At 40.6% G+C, this 12,500-nt stretch overlaps 1 protein-coding gene across 1 annotated transcript in view; it reads left to right on the top strand.

The window, feature by feature from the left end:
• Positions 1–9,827, top strand: part of LOC307257509 (melanopsin-A-like) — a gene marked incomplete at both ends in the record, with an annotated part of 17,956 nt that extends 8,129 nt beyond the window's left edge. Inside the window, 4 exons of the mRNA XM_080036771.1 lie at positions 1,686–1,881; positions 2,927–3,091; positions 9,110–9,169; positions 9,642–9,827. Of these exons, the coding sequence (XP_079892897.1) occupies positions 1,686–1,881; positions 2,927–3,091; positions 9,110–9,169; positions 9,642–9,827 (607 nt within the window). The remainder of the gene's footprint in view (positions 1–1,685; positions 1,882–2,926; positions 3,092–9,109; positions 9,170–9,641) is intronic.
• Between the last annotated feature and the right edge of the window lie 2,673 nt (positions 9,828–12,500).

The raw sequence follows: 12,500 nt of genomic DNA, 5'->3' as shown, positions 1-12,500 counted from the left end.
ATCACTCAAACAAAGTACAGGTATGCCATCACTCACCCAAAGTACAGGTATGCCATCACTCACCCAAAGTACAGGTATTACATCACTCACCCAAAGTACAGGTATGCCATCACTCACCCAAAGTACAGGTATGCCATCACTCACCCAAAGTACAGGTATGACATCACTCACCCAAAGTACAGGTATGACATCACTCACCCAAAGTACAGGTATGACATCACTCACCCAAAGTACAGGTATGACATCACTCACCCAAAGTACAGGTATGCCATCACTCACCCAAAGTACAGGTATTACATCACTCTATGACATCACACTATGACATCACACACCCAAATAATAATAATAATAATAATAATAATAATAATAATAATAATAGTACATTTTATTTGGAGGCGCCTTTCAAGGCTGCCATACATTCACAACGTATACATTATAAATGGTAAATAAACTCCACTTATTTAGCTCTTTTCCCTGGTTTTTCACAGACTCAAAGCGCTTTACATTGTTTTGTACACATTCACCCAATCACATTCACACACCGATAGCAGCAGCTGCTACCACGCAGGGTGCAAGCTAACTCTCTGGAGCAATTTGGGGTTCAATATCTTGCCCAAGGACACTTCGACATATGGCGGGTAGGCGGGGGGATCGAACCTCTGACCCTGCACTCCAGAGGCGACCTCCCTGCCCACTTCGCCACTGCCACCCATATAAAAGTAAGGCAGGTACACAAATATAATTAAAAACTATTTAAAATAAGTAGACTGGGTGATGTGGTGATGAGGAAGGGAAGATCAGGGGGGAGGGGGGGTTGCAGATTTGAAAAGGTGGGTTTTGAGTTTGGATTTGAACAGGGATATGCATATATTGCGGATGTCGGGGGGTAGTGCATTCCAGAGCAGGGGAGCACAGCGGCTGAAGGCCCTGTCTGTCTGTCTGTCTGTCTGTCTGTCTGTCTGTCTGTCTGTCTGTCTGTCTGTCTGTCTGTCTGTCTGTCTGTCTGTCTGTCTGTCTGTCTGAAGGCTCTGCTCCCCATCGTGGTGAGACGGGCAGAGGGGACAGTGAGGTGAACAGAGGAGGAGGAGCGGAGTGCACGGGAGGGAGTGGCAATTTGGATGAGGTCCGTTAAGTAAGGGGGGGGGCAAGGTTATGGATGGTTTACACAGGTAGCTATTACATCACACACCCAAAGTACAGGTAACGTGTCTAAATTTACCCTGTATTTTTTTGTTATTGTATTTTCTCTCTCTCTCTGTCTCTCTCTTTCTCTCTCTCTCTCTGTATATACTCTCTCTTTCTCTCTCTCTCAGACTAGCATTAACCCTATGTCTCTCTCTCTCTCTCTGTATATACACATTAACCCTATGTCTCTCTCTCTCTCTCTCAAGGCTAGCATTAGCTAAGTACATCCTCTCTCTCTCTCTCTCTCTCTCTCTCCCTGTCCAGACTAGCATTAACCGTATGTCTCTCTCTCTCTCTCTCTCTCCAGGCTAGCATTAACCGTATGTCTCTCTCTCTCTCTCTCTCTCTCTCTCTCTCTCTCTCTCTCTCTCTCTCTCTCCCTGTCCAGACTAGCATTAACCGTATGTCTCTCTCTCTCTCTCTCTCTCTCTCCCTGTCCAGACTAGCATTAACCGTATGTCTCTCTCTCTCTCTCTCTCTCTCTCTCTCTCTCTCTCCAGGCTAGCATTAGCTAAGTACATCCCGTGTCTGGGCGTGTTGCTGTGTGTCAAACCCAGAGACCTGCGCTCGGCTAGCAGCAGCTTCGTATCCACGCGCCGCTCCACGGTAACCAGCCAGACCTCTGACATCAGCGCGCAGTTCAGGCGCCATAGCAACGGCAAATCCCGCCTCTCCTCCATCTCCGACAGCGAATCGGTGAGCTCGATTCCACGTGGAACAAATACAAACACACATACTATTATATTAAAATAAAAACATTCCTGCCCACTTATAAAATTGTCCACTTCCACAAAATCCGGAGTATCTAAAGAAGAAGAAGTTAGAAGTTAGAACTACAATACACTAACACATACAGTCATTGAGCTAGCAGGTGTAATAAAGCCATTTTTAAGCTATAGTGCGTAACTTTTTCACATCAATAAATGTAGGTTACATTCAAGCCATTGCCAAACAGGTTGTGTTAATGTTTTTACCTGCTGTTTTCAGGGTTTTCAACTACAATAGACTTTCTAAAAACCCAAACAGAGAAGTTCAACACTGGTTCTTGCATAATATACATATATATAATACATAGGGGAGTTGATTAAGTTGACAGCAAGAAAATTTACTTTTACATACAAAATACCTATTTTGGCACCATGAGGTCCTCTCTTTCAGGGCCATGGGGAAATGAGAGGGGCTTGAAAACATATATCTCACATGACCACAAATGTTTTCCGTTGCCTAGATACAGGGGGTGGCTCACATTACCCGATGCCTCAGATTCCCCCTTTCTCCCCTATATATAATACATATGTGAGATACTGTGAGATACTGTGGATTTCTTTACATGGATACTTCTATAAGTGGCAGGAATGTTTTTATTCTAATGTATGTGTTTGTTTTTGTCTAATTTTTTGTCTTGTATGTATTTTAAAATGGACCTGGAGTCTAATAATAAAAGTTGATGATGATTTTGAGCTCCACATATCTGGAATAAACTTCTGGAGAAAAAAATATATATAATTTCTGCCCCTGTAAAGCACTTTGAATGGCCTTGTGTCTAAATTGCTCCTTATAGTCAGCCTGCTATCGGTGTATGAATGCGTGTGTGAATGGTGACGTGGGAATGAGAACAGGTCTCCCTTGAAAAAGAGTCTCCGGTCTCAATGGGATTTACCTGTATGAATAAAGGTTAAAATAAATAAATAATTTAAATTGTGCTATATAACTAAACCTGCCTTGCCCTTGCCTTCTTCAGGGCATGACTGACACAGAGGCGGATCTGTCCAGTATGGGATCGAGGCCCGCCAGTCGTCAGGTGTCATGTGACATCAGCAGAGACACGGCCGAGCTGCCAGAGTTAAAACCCACAAACAGCTTCAAGTCCAAGATGAAAAGCCACGACTCGGGGATATTCGAAAAGGTGAAATATGGAAAAAAGTGTTTTCTTCAGTTTTAGTTTAGTTTATTATAGTTGTCTATAATATTAGAAAATGTGGCCCAAAGAGGTGCTGTGGCTTAGTTGGTCAAAGCGCCTGTCTTGCAAACAGGAGATCCTGGGTTCGAATCTCGGAATGTCTTTTGCTAAGATCACACTATGCAATCTCTAATGAATAGAAAGAAAACTAATACAGAAGAAGCTAAGTTCACTAAAGTGTTTGTCCCTTAACCTCTTCCGCCCGAGAGCCCCCGGTACCGGGGGCAGCTGCGCTTTTCGCAACATACACCATATAAGGGCATGCTAACCATGTAGCAACATATCATGAAGCACACCCACTTAACGGAAAGTATCTCGGCTAAAAGCTCATGATATTTATTTTGACCTAATCGAATCACAAGTCTGACACCAAGCAACTAAATGAGCAGGTAGAAACAAAAGACGCTAACGGCTCATGTCCGAAAAAATCGGCGCTAGAGATTATGCTACTTCATGCTAACGATACAAACAGCAAGTCATATGAACACAGTGTTGCCTCCTTGTGATTGGCGGATAAGTGTTGTTGTCGTGTATCTGGGGTCTGTATCTCGATCCTATTGGCTCTGACGGATCATCCACATTGACCAATGGATTGAATGAAGACGTTGCGGGTGATTGACAGCCCCGCGAAAATTGACAGCTCCGTAACAAAACAGCGGTTTTCGACTATTTAGATAATAGACAATTTGTGTTGGTTGTCTTGCCATTTTCTTCCGCACACCACCACAAGGAATAACGGCAGACAGGAATAAAAGCAAATGGTTCACAGTTTCGGAGCTACTAGAGACTAGACATAGCCTACTACATATCGACAGCGGCGCCCGGTTTAGTCCTGTCAACTCACCGTCGGAGGAGGAGGAGGACCTACTGCAGCGAGAACTGGATCCGGACAACAGCAGTAATCAGATTACCTATATTATTGGCTATTTATTAAATCTGCTCCAGTTGGAGATAAACTTCAGTTCCTTTGTATGGTGTTCTTTGAATGGGAAAATGTATATAGGTCTGGTTTATTTTTCAAAACAAAGCCAAAACTGTTTTTAGAACAGTATTTAGATGGGTGGCTAATTTCCGCCTGAAAAATTTCTGTACTAAAACCTCTCTAACTTTGCTCTGCTTTACTTTATTAGCACCATTCTTGGCACAGGTAATATTCAGATTGTTTGCTATTATTTTCTGGAGGTTTTGGGCTGCAACTGCATGTTTCAAAGGGGATATTCACTCACAAAAGTGTACAGTTCTGTTAGGCGGAAATTAAATCTTTTGTTTATGCTGTGTTCCATCTTCATTTACTCTGACCCAGTAACATCTATACTTATGCTTACACCTTCTCAGCAATCTCACAAGTGTTACCTTTATTATGATACCAAGATTATTCATATAGACCTTGTAGTTGCAGAGATATACTCTATTCAATATGGTCATGTCATTTTCGAGCGGAATCCTGAGCCAGAGGCATAGGGCTTAAGAGGTTAAACATCATAATCTGCGTTCAAACCCCAGAACAGAATCCCTTGATAATAAAACTATTCCAGTTTTGCTTTTTTGTCCAACTTTCCTCATTAACATCCATCTTTGAATAAATGATTGTTGTCTATTAAATTGGAAGATGTTTCCAAAGAGACGCTGTGGCTTAGTTGGTGAAAGCGCCTGTCTTGTAAACAGGAGATCCTGGGTTCAAATCCAAGCAGTGCCTCAAAGATGTGACATTCTCTTTGATATGGACCATCATTCGACTTCGGAGATTTTCCATCTTCAATATTTGGCGAGTCCTTCAATGGCAAGGCAGAGAGTCTTTACATAAACTAAATACCATAGATTTCTGTTTTGTCCATCTCTCCTTGGTGCCGACATTCTTTGAATAGATCGAGTTTGCTTGATATTGGAAGGTCTTAGAGAACAAGGCGCTGTGGCTTAGTTGGTCAAACTGCCTGTCTTGTAAACAGGAGATCCTGGGTTCAAATCCCAGCAGTGCCACAAAGATATCACATCGGTTGATTCTCATATTTGGAAAGGAAGGAAAAGAACATTGGAAAGATTTTTGAAATTATGAATAAATGTCACCAGGAGGTCCAGGAACTATCCCGGCTATGCTTTTTGTCCAACTTTCCTCAATAACACCTGTCTTTGAATAGATTATAGTTGTCTATCATATTAGAATGTCTTGCAGAAGGAGGCGCTGTGGCTTAGTTGGTCAAAGCACCTGTCTTGTAAACAGGAGATCCTGGGTTCAAATCCCAGCAGTGCCTCAAAGACATGTCATTGGTTCAGTCTTATATTTGGAAAGGAACTTCGGAAAGATTGATGAAATAATGGCTAAATGTCACCAGGAGGTCCTAGGTTCAAACTGGTCGCTCAATCACATCTCTTCTTGAATCGGTTATAGATCCGACTGAAGGCGTTTGTTCTAAAATTCTTTGAATGGATTGAGTTTTCAGTTGATATAAGAAATGATTAAAGAGAGAGGCTCTGTGGCTTAGTTGGTCAAAGTGCCTGTCTCGTAAACAGGAGATCCTGGGTTCAAATCCCAGCAGTGCCGCAAAGATTTGACATTTCTGCGGAAAAATTTGTTGGGATACTTCATAGGGAAATCAAAACTAAAGAATAATGGCTTTGCATTAGAGAATTGTACTTTGATCAAAATGCACAAAATAACTGTGACTTTCTTTGTCTGACATATTGTTCTTTGAATAAATGGCGGTGATGACTCATATTTGAAATTTCTGCTGTGGCTGTCTTGTAAACAGGAGATCCTTGGTTCAAATCCCAGCAGTGCCTCAAGAATGCACATTATTTTTTATATTTCCCGAGATGTACCATCACTGGACTTTGGAGATTTTCCATCTATAATATTTCTATTTTTCCATCTCTCCTTGGTGCCGAAATTCTTTGAAGAGAATGAGTTTGCTTCATATTGGAAGGTCTTTGAGAACAAGGTGCTGTGGCTTAGTTGGTGAAAGCGCCTGTCTTGTAAACAGGAGATCCTGGGTTCAAATCCCAGCAGTGCCATGAAGTTGTCATAATTGCATGTAGAATTTCTTGCCACATTTGTCAACAAATGAAGAAAAATCACACAAGGAAGATGGAGCTTAACAAAGGTTGTTCTCTGGGTTCCTTAATCACGGAGAACAACCGTCCACCTTCATTGTTTTACTACTTTGTTTGGCTTTCTTTGAAGTGATAAAAGCTAGGAGTGATCTTAGAAGACATTAGCAAGAGAGGCTCTGTGGCTTAGTTGGTGAAAGCGCCTGTCTTGTAAACAGGAGATCCTGGGTTCAAATCCCAGCAGTGCCTCGAAAAATATGATAAATTAAATTGATTTTCTTGGATATGAACCCTCATGTTCCAACTTTCCCTGCAACATTCTAACGTGGCGAATCTTTGTTTTTTACCTGGCTTTACATAAACTGAATACAGCAGCTTTTCTTTACCAACATGTTTGAATGGATTGAGTTTGTTTTATTCCGGTAGTTAATGGTACATCAGGTGCTGTGGCTTAGTTGGTCAAAGCGCCTGTCTTGTAAACAGGAGATCCTGGGTTCAAATCCCAGCAGTGCCTCAAAGATGTAACAATGTCATTGATTGAATATCATTCAACTTTTTATATAGAAGGAAAACAACAATGGCAATGTAAGAATGGGGCTGTAGATGATCAGATTTCTCTCGTTCGAAGATATCTAGGGTTTAAGCCCGACCATTATATCTGTCTTACATAAACTGACTGCTGAAGCTTTTTCCTTTTTGTCCTACAATCTTTGGTTCCAAAATTATTTGAATGGATTGAGTTCCTTTGATAGTAGAACCTATTAACCTTCCTCTCGTGTTAGGGTCGCCACCGACCCGTTTTGGTTTTCAAATGCATAAAAGAACCACTTACATTTTGTTTATTGCTTCAAAATTTCTTGACTTTGTCAGGAACCTCTATTTCAACAAAATAAAAAAAATAAAAAATGTTTCACTTAATTATAAAATGCTCTGGTGGAAATTATAACACTGGTGGTGTTAGGGTCGTTTTCGACCCGGTTATAGAATAAGATGTAAAAAACAATAACTAGAGCCAAAACTGAAATCTTAAGTGCACTGTCAGCCAACACAATGACAGTCAGCTCCTCTCCCAATCATGTGAGCTCTGGGGGGGTTCTCATTTTGACTTTTTTTGCCCTTATACCTGCATAAAAGCGAAACAAACAGAAGGGCATATCCAGACATGTGAAGTCAATTCAGTATAGAGTTAGTGACTTGCAGAGTGCACATCTCCTATTTGCAGTATTCAAAAATGAGGAGATATACAGTGAGCCAAGTTCTGGATCATGTTTTTGGTGAAAATGGCCATCTGATTCTAAAAATAAGAGGTGTCAGGTCTGCCGAAGCACTAAGGTCAGAAAGATAAACGGATTGTGCTTTACCTCCAAGAAATATCTCTGCAAAGAACACTAAAAGTGTTGCTTTTTGTCACACATATGTACACACACACATACACATGCACACAGAGACTTTTACTCTGTTTCTTTTTACTAGTTTTGGAGCTAGTAATTGATTTCGATTGGTTTGATTTGTTGATTGGTTGTTGTTTATTTGACCTTACAAATTATATTTTGTGTTGTGACTTGTTCTGGTTTTCATTGTGTGTTTGTATAATGCTGAAATAAAAGTTTTTTTGCTCTTTTCTGAAATAAATATTTATGGGTCGTAATTGACCGGTAACACCATAGATGTTAAAAAGGTCAATAATATTAATATGAAAAAATAAATAAAACACATTTTGTTAAGAAATGTGTTCTCATACCCCTCAGTAATAATCAGGTAACACAACAACCAAATATTTATATATATGATTCTCTTAAAGTTCATTTTACCATTTTTTAAACTGAAATTGAGGCGCATACTGACAAAAAAAGGCCCAGCCGCCTACACCAAAAATATTAAAAACAATATTTTCATGGATAAGGAAGCCTAACAATGTAACCAAGAGATGAGAAACAAAAAGGATGATAGATAATTGTTTTTAGTGTTTTTTACAGCTGATTTCAGACACGGGTCGAAACCGACCCGCTAACACCATGGATGGTAGCAGAAAGTTAACACAGGAGGAAGGTTAAACAATGTGGTGCTGTGGCTTAGTTGGTGAAATCGCCTTTCTCGTGAACAGGAGATCCTGGTTTCAAATCCCAGCAGTGCCGCAAAGATTTGACATTTCTGCGGAAAAATTTGTTGGGATACTTCATAGGGAAATCAAAACTAAAGAATAATGGCTTTGCATTAGAGAATTGTACTTTGATCAAAATGCACAAAATAACTGTGACTTTCTTTGTCTGACATATTGTTCTTTGAATAAATGGCGGTGATGACTCATATTTGAAATTTCTAGCAAAAGTGGCGCTGTGGCTGTCTTGTAAACAGGAGATCCTGGGTTCAAATCCCAGCAGTGCCTCAGAAATGTGACACTTTTAGACAATCAAACAATTTCCGTATGTTGAGATCACACATCAGTCTGTTAGGATTACAGTTAGGCATTGGAGTACCGCGGTTTGAAATAGTAACGGTTTCAAGACCACTATTATTTTTCCCTCATGCCTGCCTAGACATGACGGACTAGGTCACCCAGCAACAACCAACATTCAGTGAGACAGAAGGTGTTGAAAAGGTTTATCAGTATGCTCAGTTTGGAGCGACTGTGGCTCAGAGCGGTGGTAGAGCGGGTCGGCCAATGATCCAAGGGTTGGCGGTTTGATTCCCACCGTACCACTTGTGTCATGGTTGTGGTGTCCTTGGGCAAGACACTTCACCCACCTTGCCTCGTGTGAATGTCGATAGTTAGCCTGCCATCGGTGTATGAATGGTGGAATGGGAACAGGTCTCCCTTGAAAGAGAGTGTTCAGATTTAACGGGATTTACCTGTAGAAATAAAGGTTAAAAAATAAATGATAGTTTAAATGACTCATGTTAATTTGTTTTGTTTTCCAGACGTCCACTGACAATGACGTTTCCATGGCAGCACTCGGCCATCGCCACAGCATCCCAAATGTGAGTACGGACAGATTTAATAAGACATGTTAATATGTTCAAACATTGATTCATGAGGGACCAATCTGAATGAAAAACACAACATTTAACCTTAAAGCTATAGTGCGTAACTTCTGTTGTGTCCCATGAGGAATGTTTGTGTAATTACAACAACACTGTCGGTGCATCTACATGAGGTAAAGCCTTCAGTGATGGCACATGGATTTTATACCTCCTGTATAAAATGATTCTGTACGTTGTAGGTTATTTTTCAAAGGTAGAGTTGTGTGGAGCTGATAATCAACTTTGTGTGAACTTGTGTTCCCAAGTTACGCACTACAGCTTTAATTAAGTGAAATGCAAAATAATAAAACTTTAAGATATTGACTGATTGTCTGTCTGTCTGTCTGTCTGCCTGTCTGTCTGTCTGTCTGTCTGTCTGTCTGTCTGTCTGCCTGTCTGTCTGTCTGTCTGTCTGTCAATCTAACAGGGCAGGGATTATGCAGATGTGCATGTGAGGAGTGCCACGATTGGTCGAATCCCGAGCATCGTCGTCACCTCGGAGACCAGCCCCTTTCTTCCCATTGGTCGAAACAGTTTCAGCTCTCCGCGCCCAAAATCACCCAAAAACAAAAACAATAACAACAACAATACAATAGCAGTGTTGCACTTGAGATAGGTCGGATATTACACACACACACACAGACACACAAACACACACACACACACGCACGCATGCCGAGACACACACACACACACACACAGGTGCAACTGGGGATGAGAGGCAAGCTAATATGAGGAGAAATCTTTGCATTTTAAAGGGGTGACATACTCTGCAAAATTTTTAAGGTTCAAAATTGTAATTTGGGTTGTTACTAGAAACGGTTTCCATGGTGTAGTGAGCCCCTTTTAGGAAGGTGTGGCTTGAAGAGACATGTGCTTTTTATATAGTTTTTCTTAATGCCTTTGTCATGAGTATACGCTCACCCAGGAACAACAGCTGGCGTGGTAATAACACTACCGCTTTTGTCCAAAGGGGGACACTAAAATCTACACACACTGAAAGTTCCTCAGAGCACCTTTAAAAGGAGCGTTTCAGACAGAGGCTGAAAATAGGCTTTTGTTTGGACACTACATCATAAAAACAGTTTCTAGTACAAACCCATATTACAATTTGGAACCTGAAAATTAGCAGAATATGTGACCTTTAAAGGTGCTCTGACGAACTTTCAGTTTGTGTTAATTCTAGCGCCCTCTTTGGACAAAAGTGGTAGTGTTTTTACTACGCCAGCTGTTGTTCCTAGGTGAGTGTGTCCATGACAAAGGCATTAAGAAAAACTATATAAAAATAGCATTCTTTGCACTGATGGTGTCGTTTGCTGTTACATGTCATTTATGATCATCAGAGGAAAAAATGTACAGTTTCAGAAATATTTAAAAGTTCCTCGTAGAGACTTTAAGTTTACCCCCAAATATAATCATTTTCCTACACATGCTTCTGGTCCCTAATCTGACAACATCCACACTGGTTTTTGGGGAAGGAGTTTTTTTTCGAGCCATACAGCAGGATAAAGCTAAATTATGTATATGTTATTATGATATACAGCTCTGGAAAAAATTAAGAGACCACTCCAAATTTTCAGTGTCTCTTGTTTTACTCCTTTGAAGCATATGTTTGAGTAAAATGAACATTTTGGTTTTATACTACAAACTACTGACAAGATTTCTACCAAATTCACAATGGAAATATTGTCATTAAGAGCATTTCCATTAAGCAATGTTGAGATAAAGATTGGAGAAAAATCCAGAGTGGTCTCTGAATGTTTTCCGGGGCTGTAGGTTTGTTGTGTCATACAGCAGGATAAAGCAAAAGTATTTATATGTTTTTATGATGTAGTTTTGTTGTGTTGAGATTGAGGCTTTTGTGCAATTTTTTATACAAGCCCTGTTGGTTCTGTGACCTGTACCTGTGCCGAGATAGTCAGTCATTATTTTTATTTTTTTTAAATATTTTTTGTCATTTTTATGCTTTATTTGATAGTGCAGAGAGACAGAGGTGAAATGGGGCAGAGACTTGCAGAGAACGACCGCGGGCGGGAATCAAACCCGGGTCTGCTGCTGGGCCCGGCCCGGGGGGAGGGGGGGGGAGACGCCCTACCAACTGAGCTAAGGGCGCCCCCATAGTCAGTCATTCTTAAAGGAGAAGTAAATGATATTTTTTTGTTAATGTACGTGTTACATCTCTATATTCATACAGTAATCACTTAAACAGTATGCACATTCCATAACACAGGTCTCCCAGTCATTCAGCTTTGCAGTAATTGCCAGATAAGATTTAGAGTATCCTGCTCGTTTTCATCCAATCAGGAGACAGAGCGCTACAAAGAGGCGGGGTCTCTGTGCCCGTGAACGATGACTCGCTGCTCTCCATCGCGGCACTATCTGATGAAGACGGCTGTGTGTTCATGTGGTGGTGACGTAGGGACGAGGGAGGGGACTGCTCTGTGTGTTCATGTGGTGGTGACGTAGGGACGAGGGAGGGGACTGCTAACTGCAGTCACTGACAGAAAGTTAGCTAAAAGGACCAAATCACTTACTGAACCTTTAAAGGTGCACTATGCAGTGTTATATTCTTAGTATTGAATCATTCTATCGTCATAAATCAAAACTAAATTATTTTGAGGAACCTGGAACCAAACGTAAGACTAGAATATGTTTGTAAACCAAACTGTGGGGGCCCTGCTGCTGTAAACAACAACAGTGAAACAGTAACTTTTCAGGAAGCTTTCTAACTTCAAACAGTGTTCCAGGGATCACATTTTTTCACTTCTAAGTTTGTTTATTCAGTTATGAGAATATAATTAGAAAATGTTTCACTTCTCTGACACACACAAAGTTACACACTGCAGCTTTAAAAAGAACTGTTTGATATTTTATTTTGAAATATAGGCTACTGTTCCTGTTTCGATGCTAGCAGTTTCCCCCTGCTTTCAGTCTTTGTGCTAAGCTAGGCTCAACTCACCCTGGGTACAATGACAATCAGTAGGATTTTCCAACTTGTTCAAAGCCTCATTCGGATGGGATTACGATAACGGAGGAACATACAGCTCCGGAAAAAATTAAGAGACCACTCCAAATGTTCAGTGTCTCCTGTTTTACTATTTATAGGCATATGTTTGAGTAGAATGAACATTTTGGTTTTATAATACAAACTACTGACAACATTTCTACCAAATTCACAATAAAAATATTGTCATTAAAGAGCATTTCCAGTAAGTAATGTAGAGGTAAAGATTCAAGAAAAATCCAGACTGGTCTCTTAATTTTTTCCGGAGCTGTATGTTACGATTAA

Source organism: Ammodytes marinus (assembly GCF_949987685.1).
Source record: "Ammodytes marinus genome assembly, chromosome: 11".
In the NCBI taxonomy this organism is placed as follows: Eukaryota; Metazoa; Chordata; class Actinopteri; order Uranoscopiformes; family Ammodytidae; genus Ammodytes; species Ammodytes marinus.
Note: the sequence above shows the minus strand (reverse complement) of the source record. Positions and strands in the feature narration are given on the sequence as shown.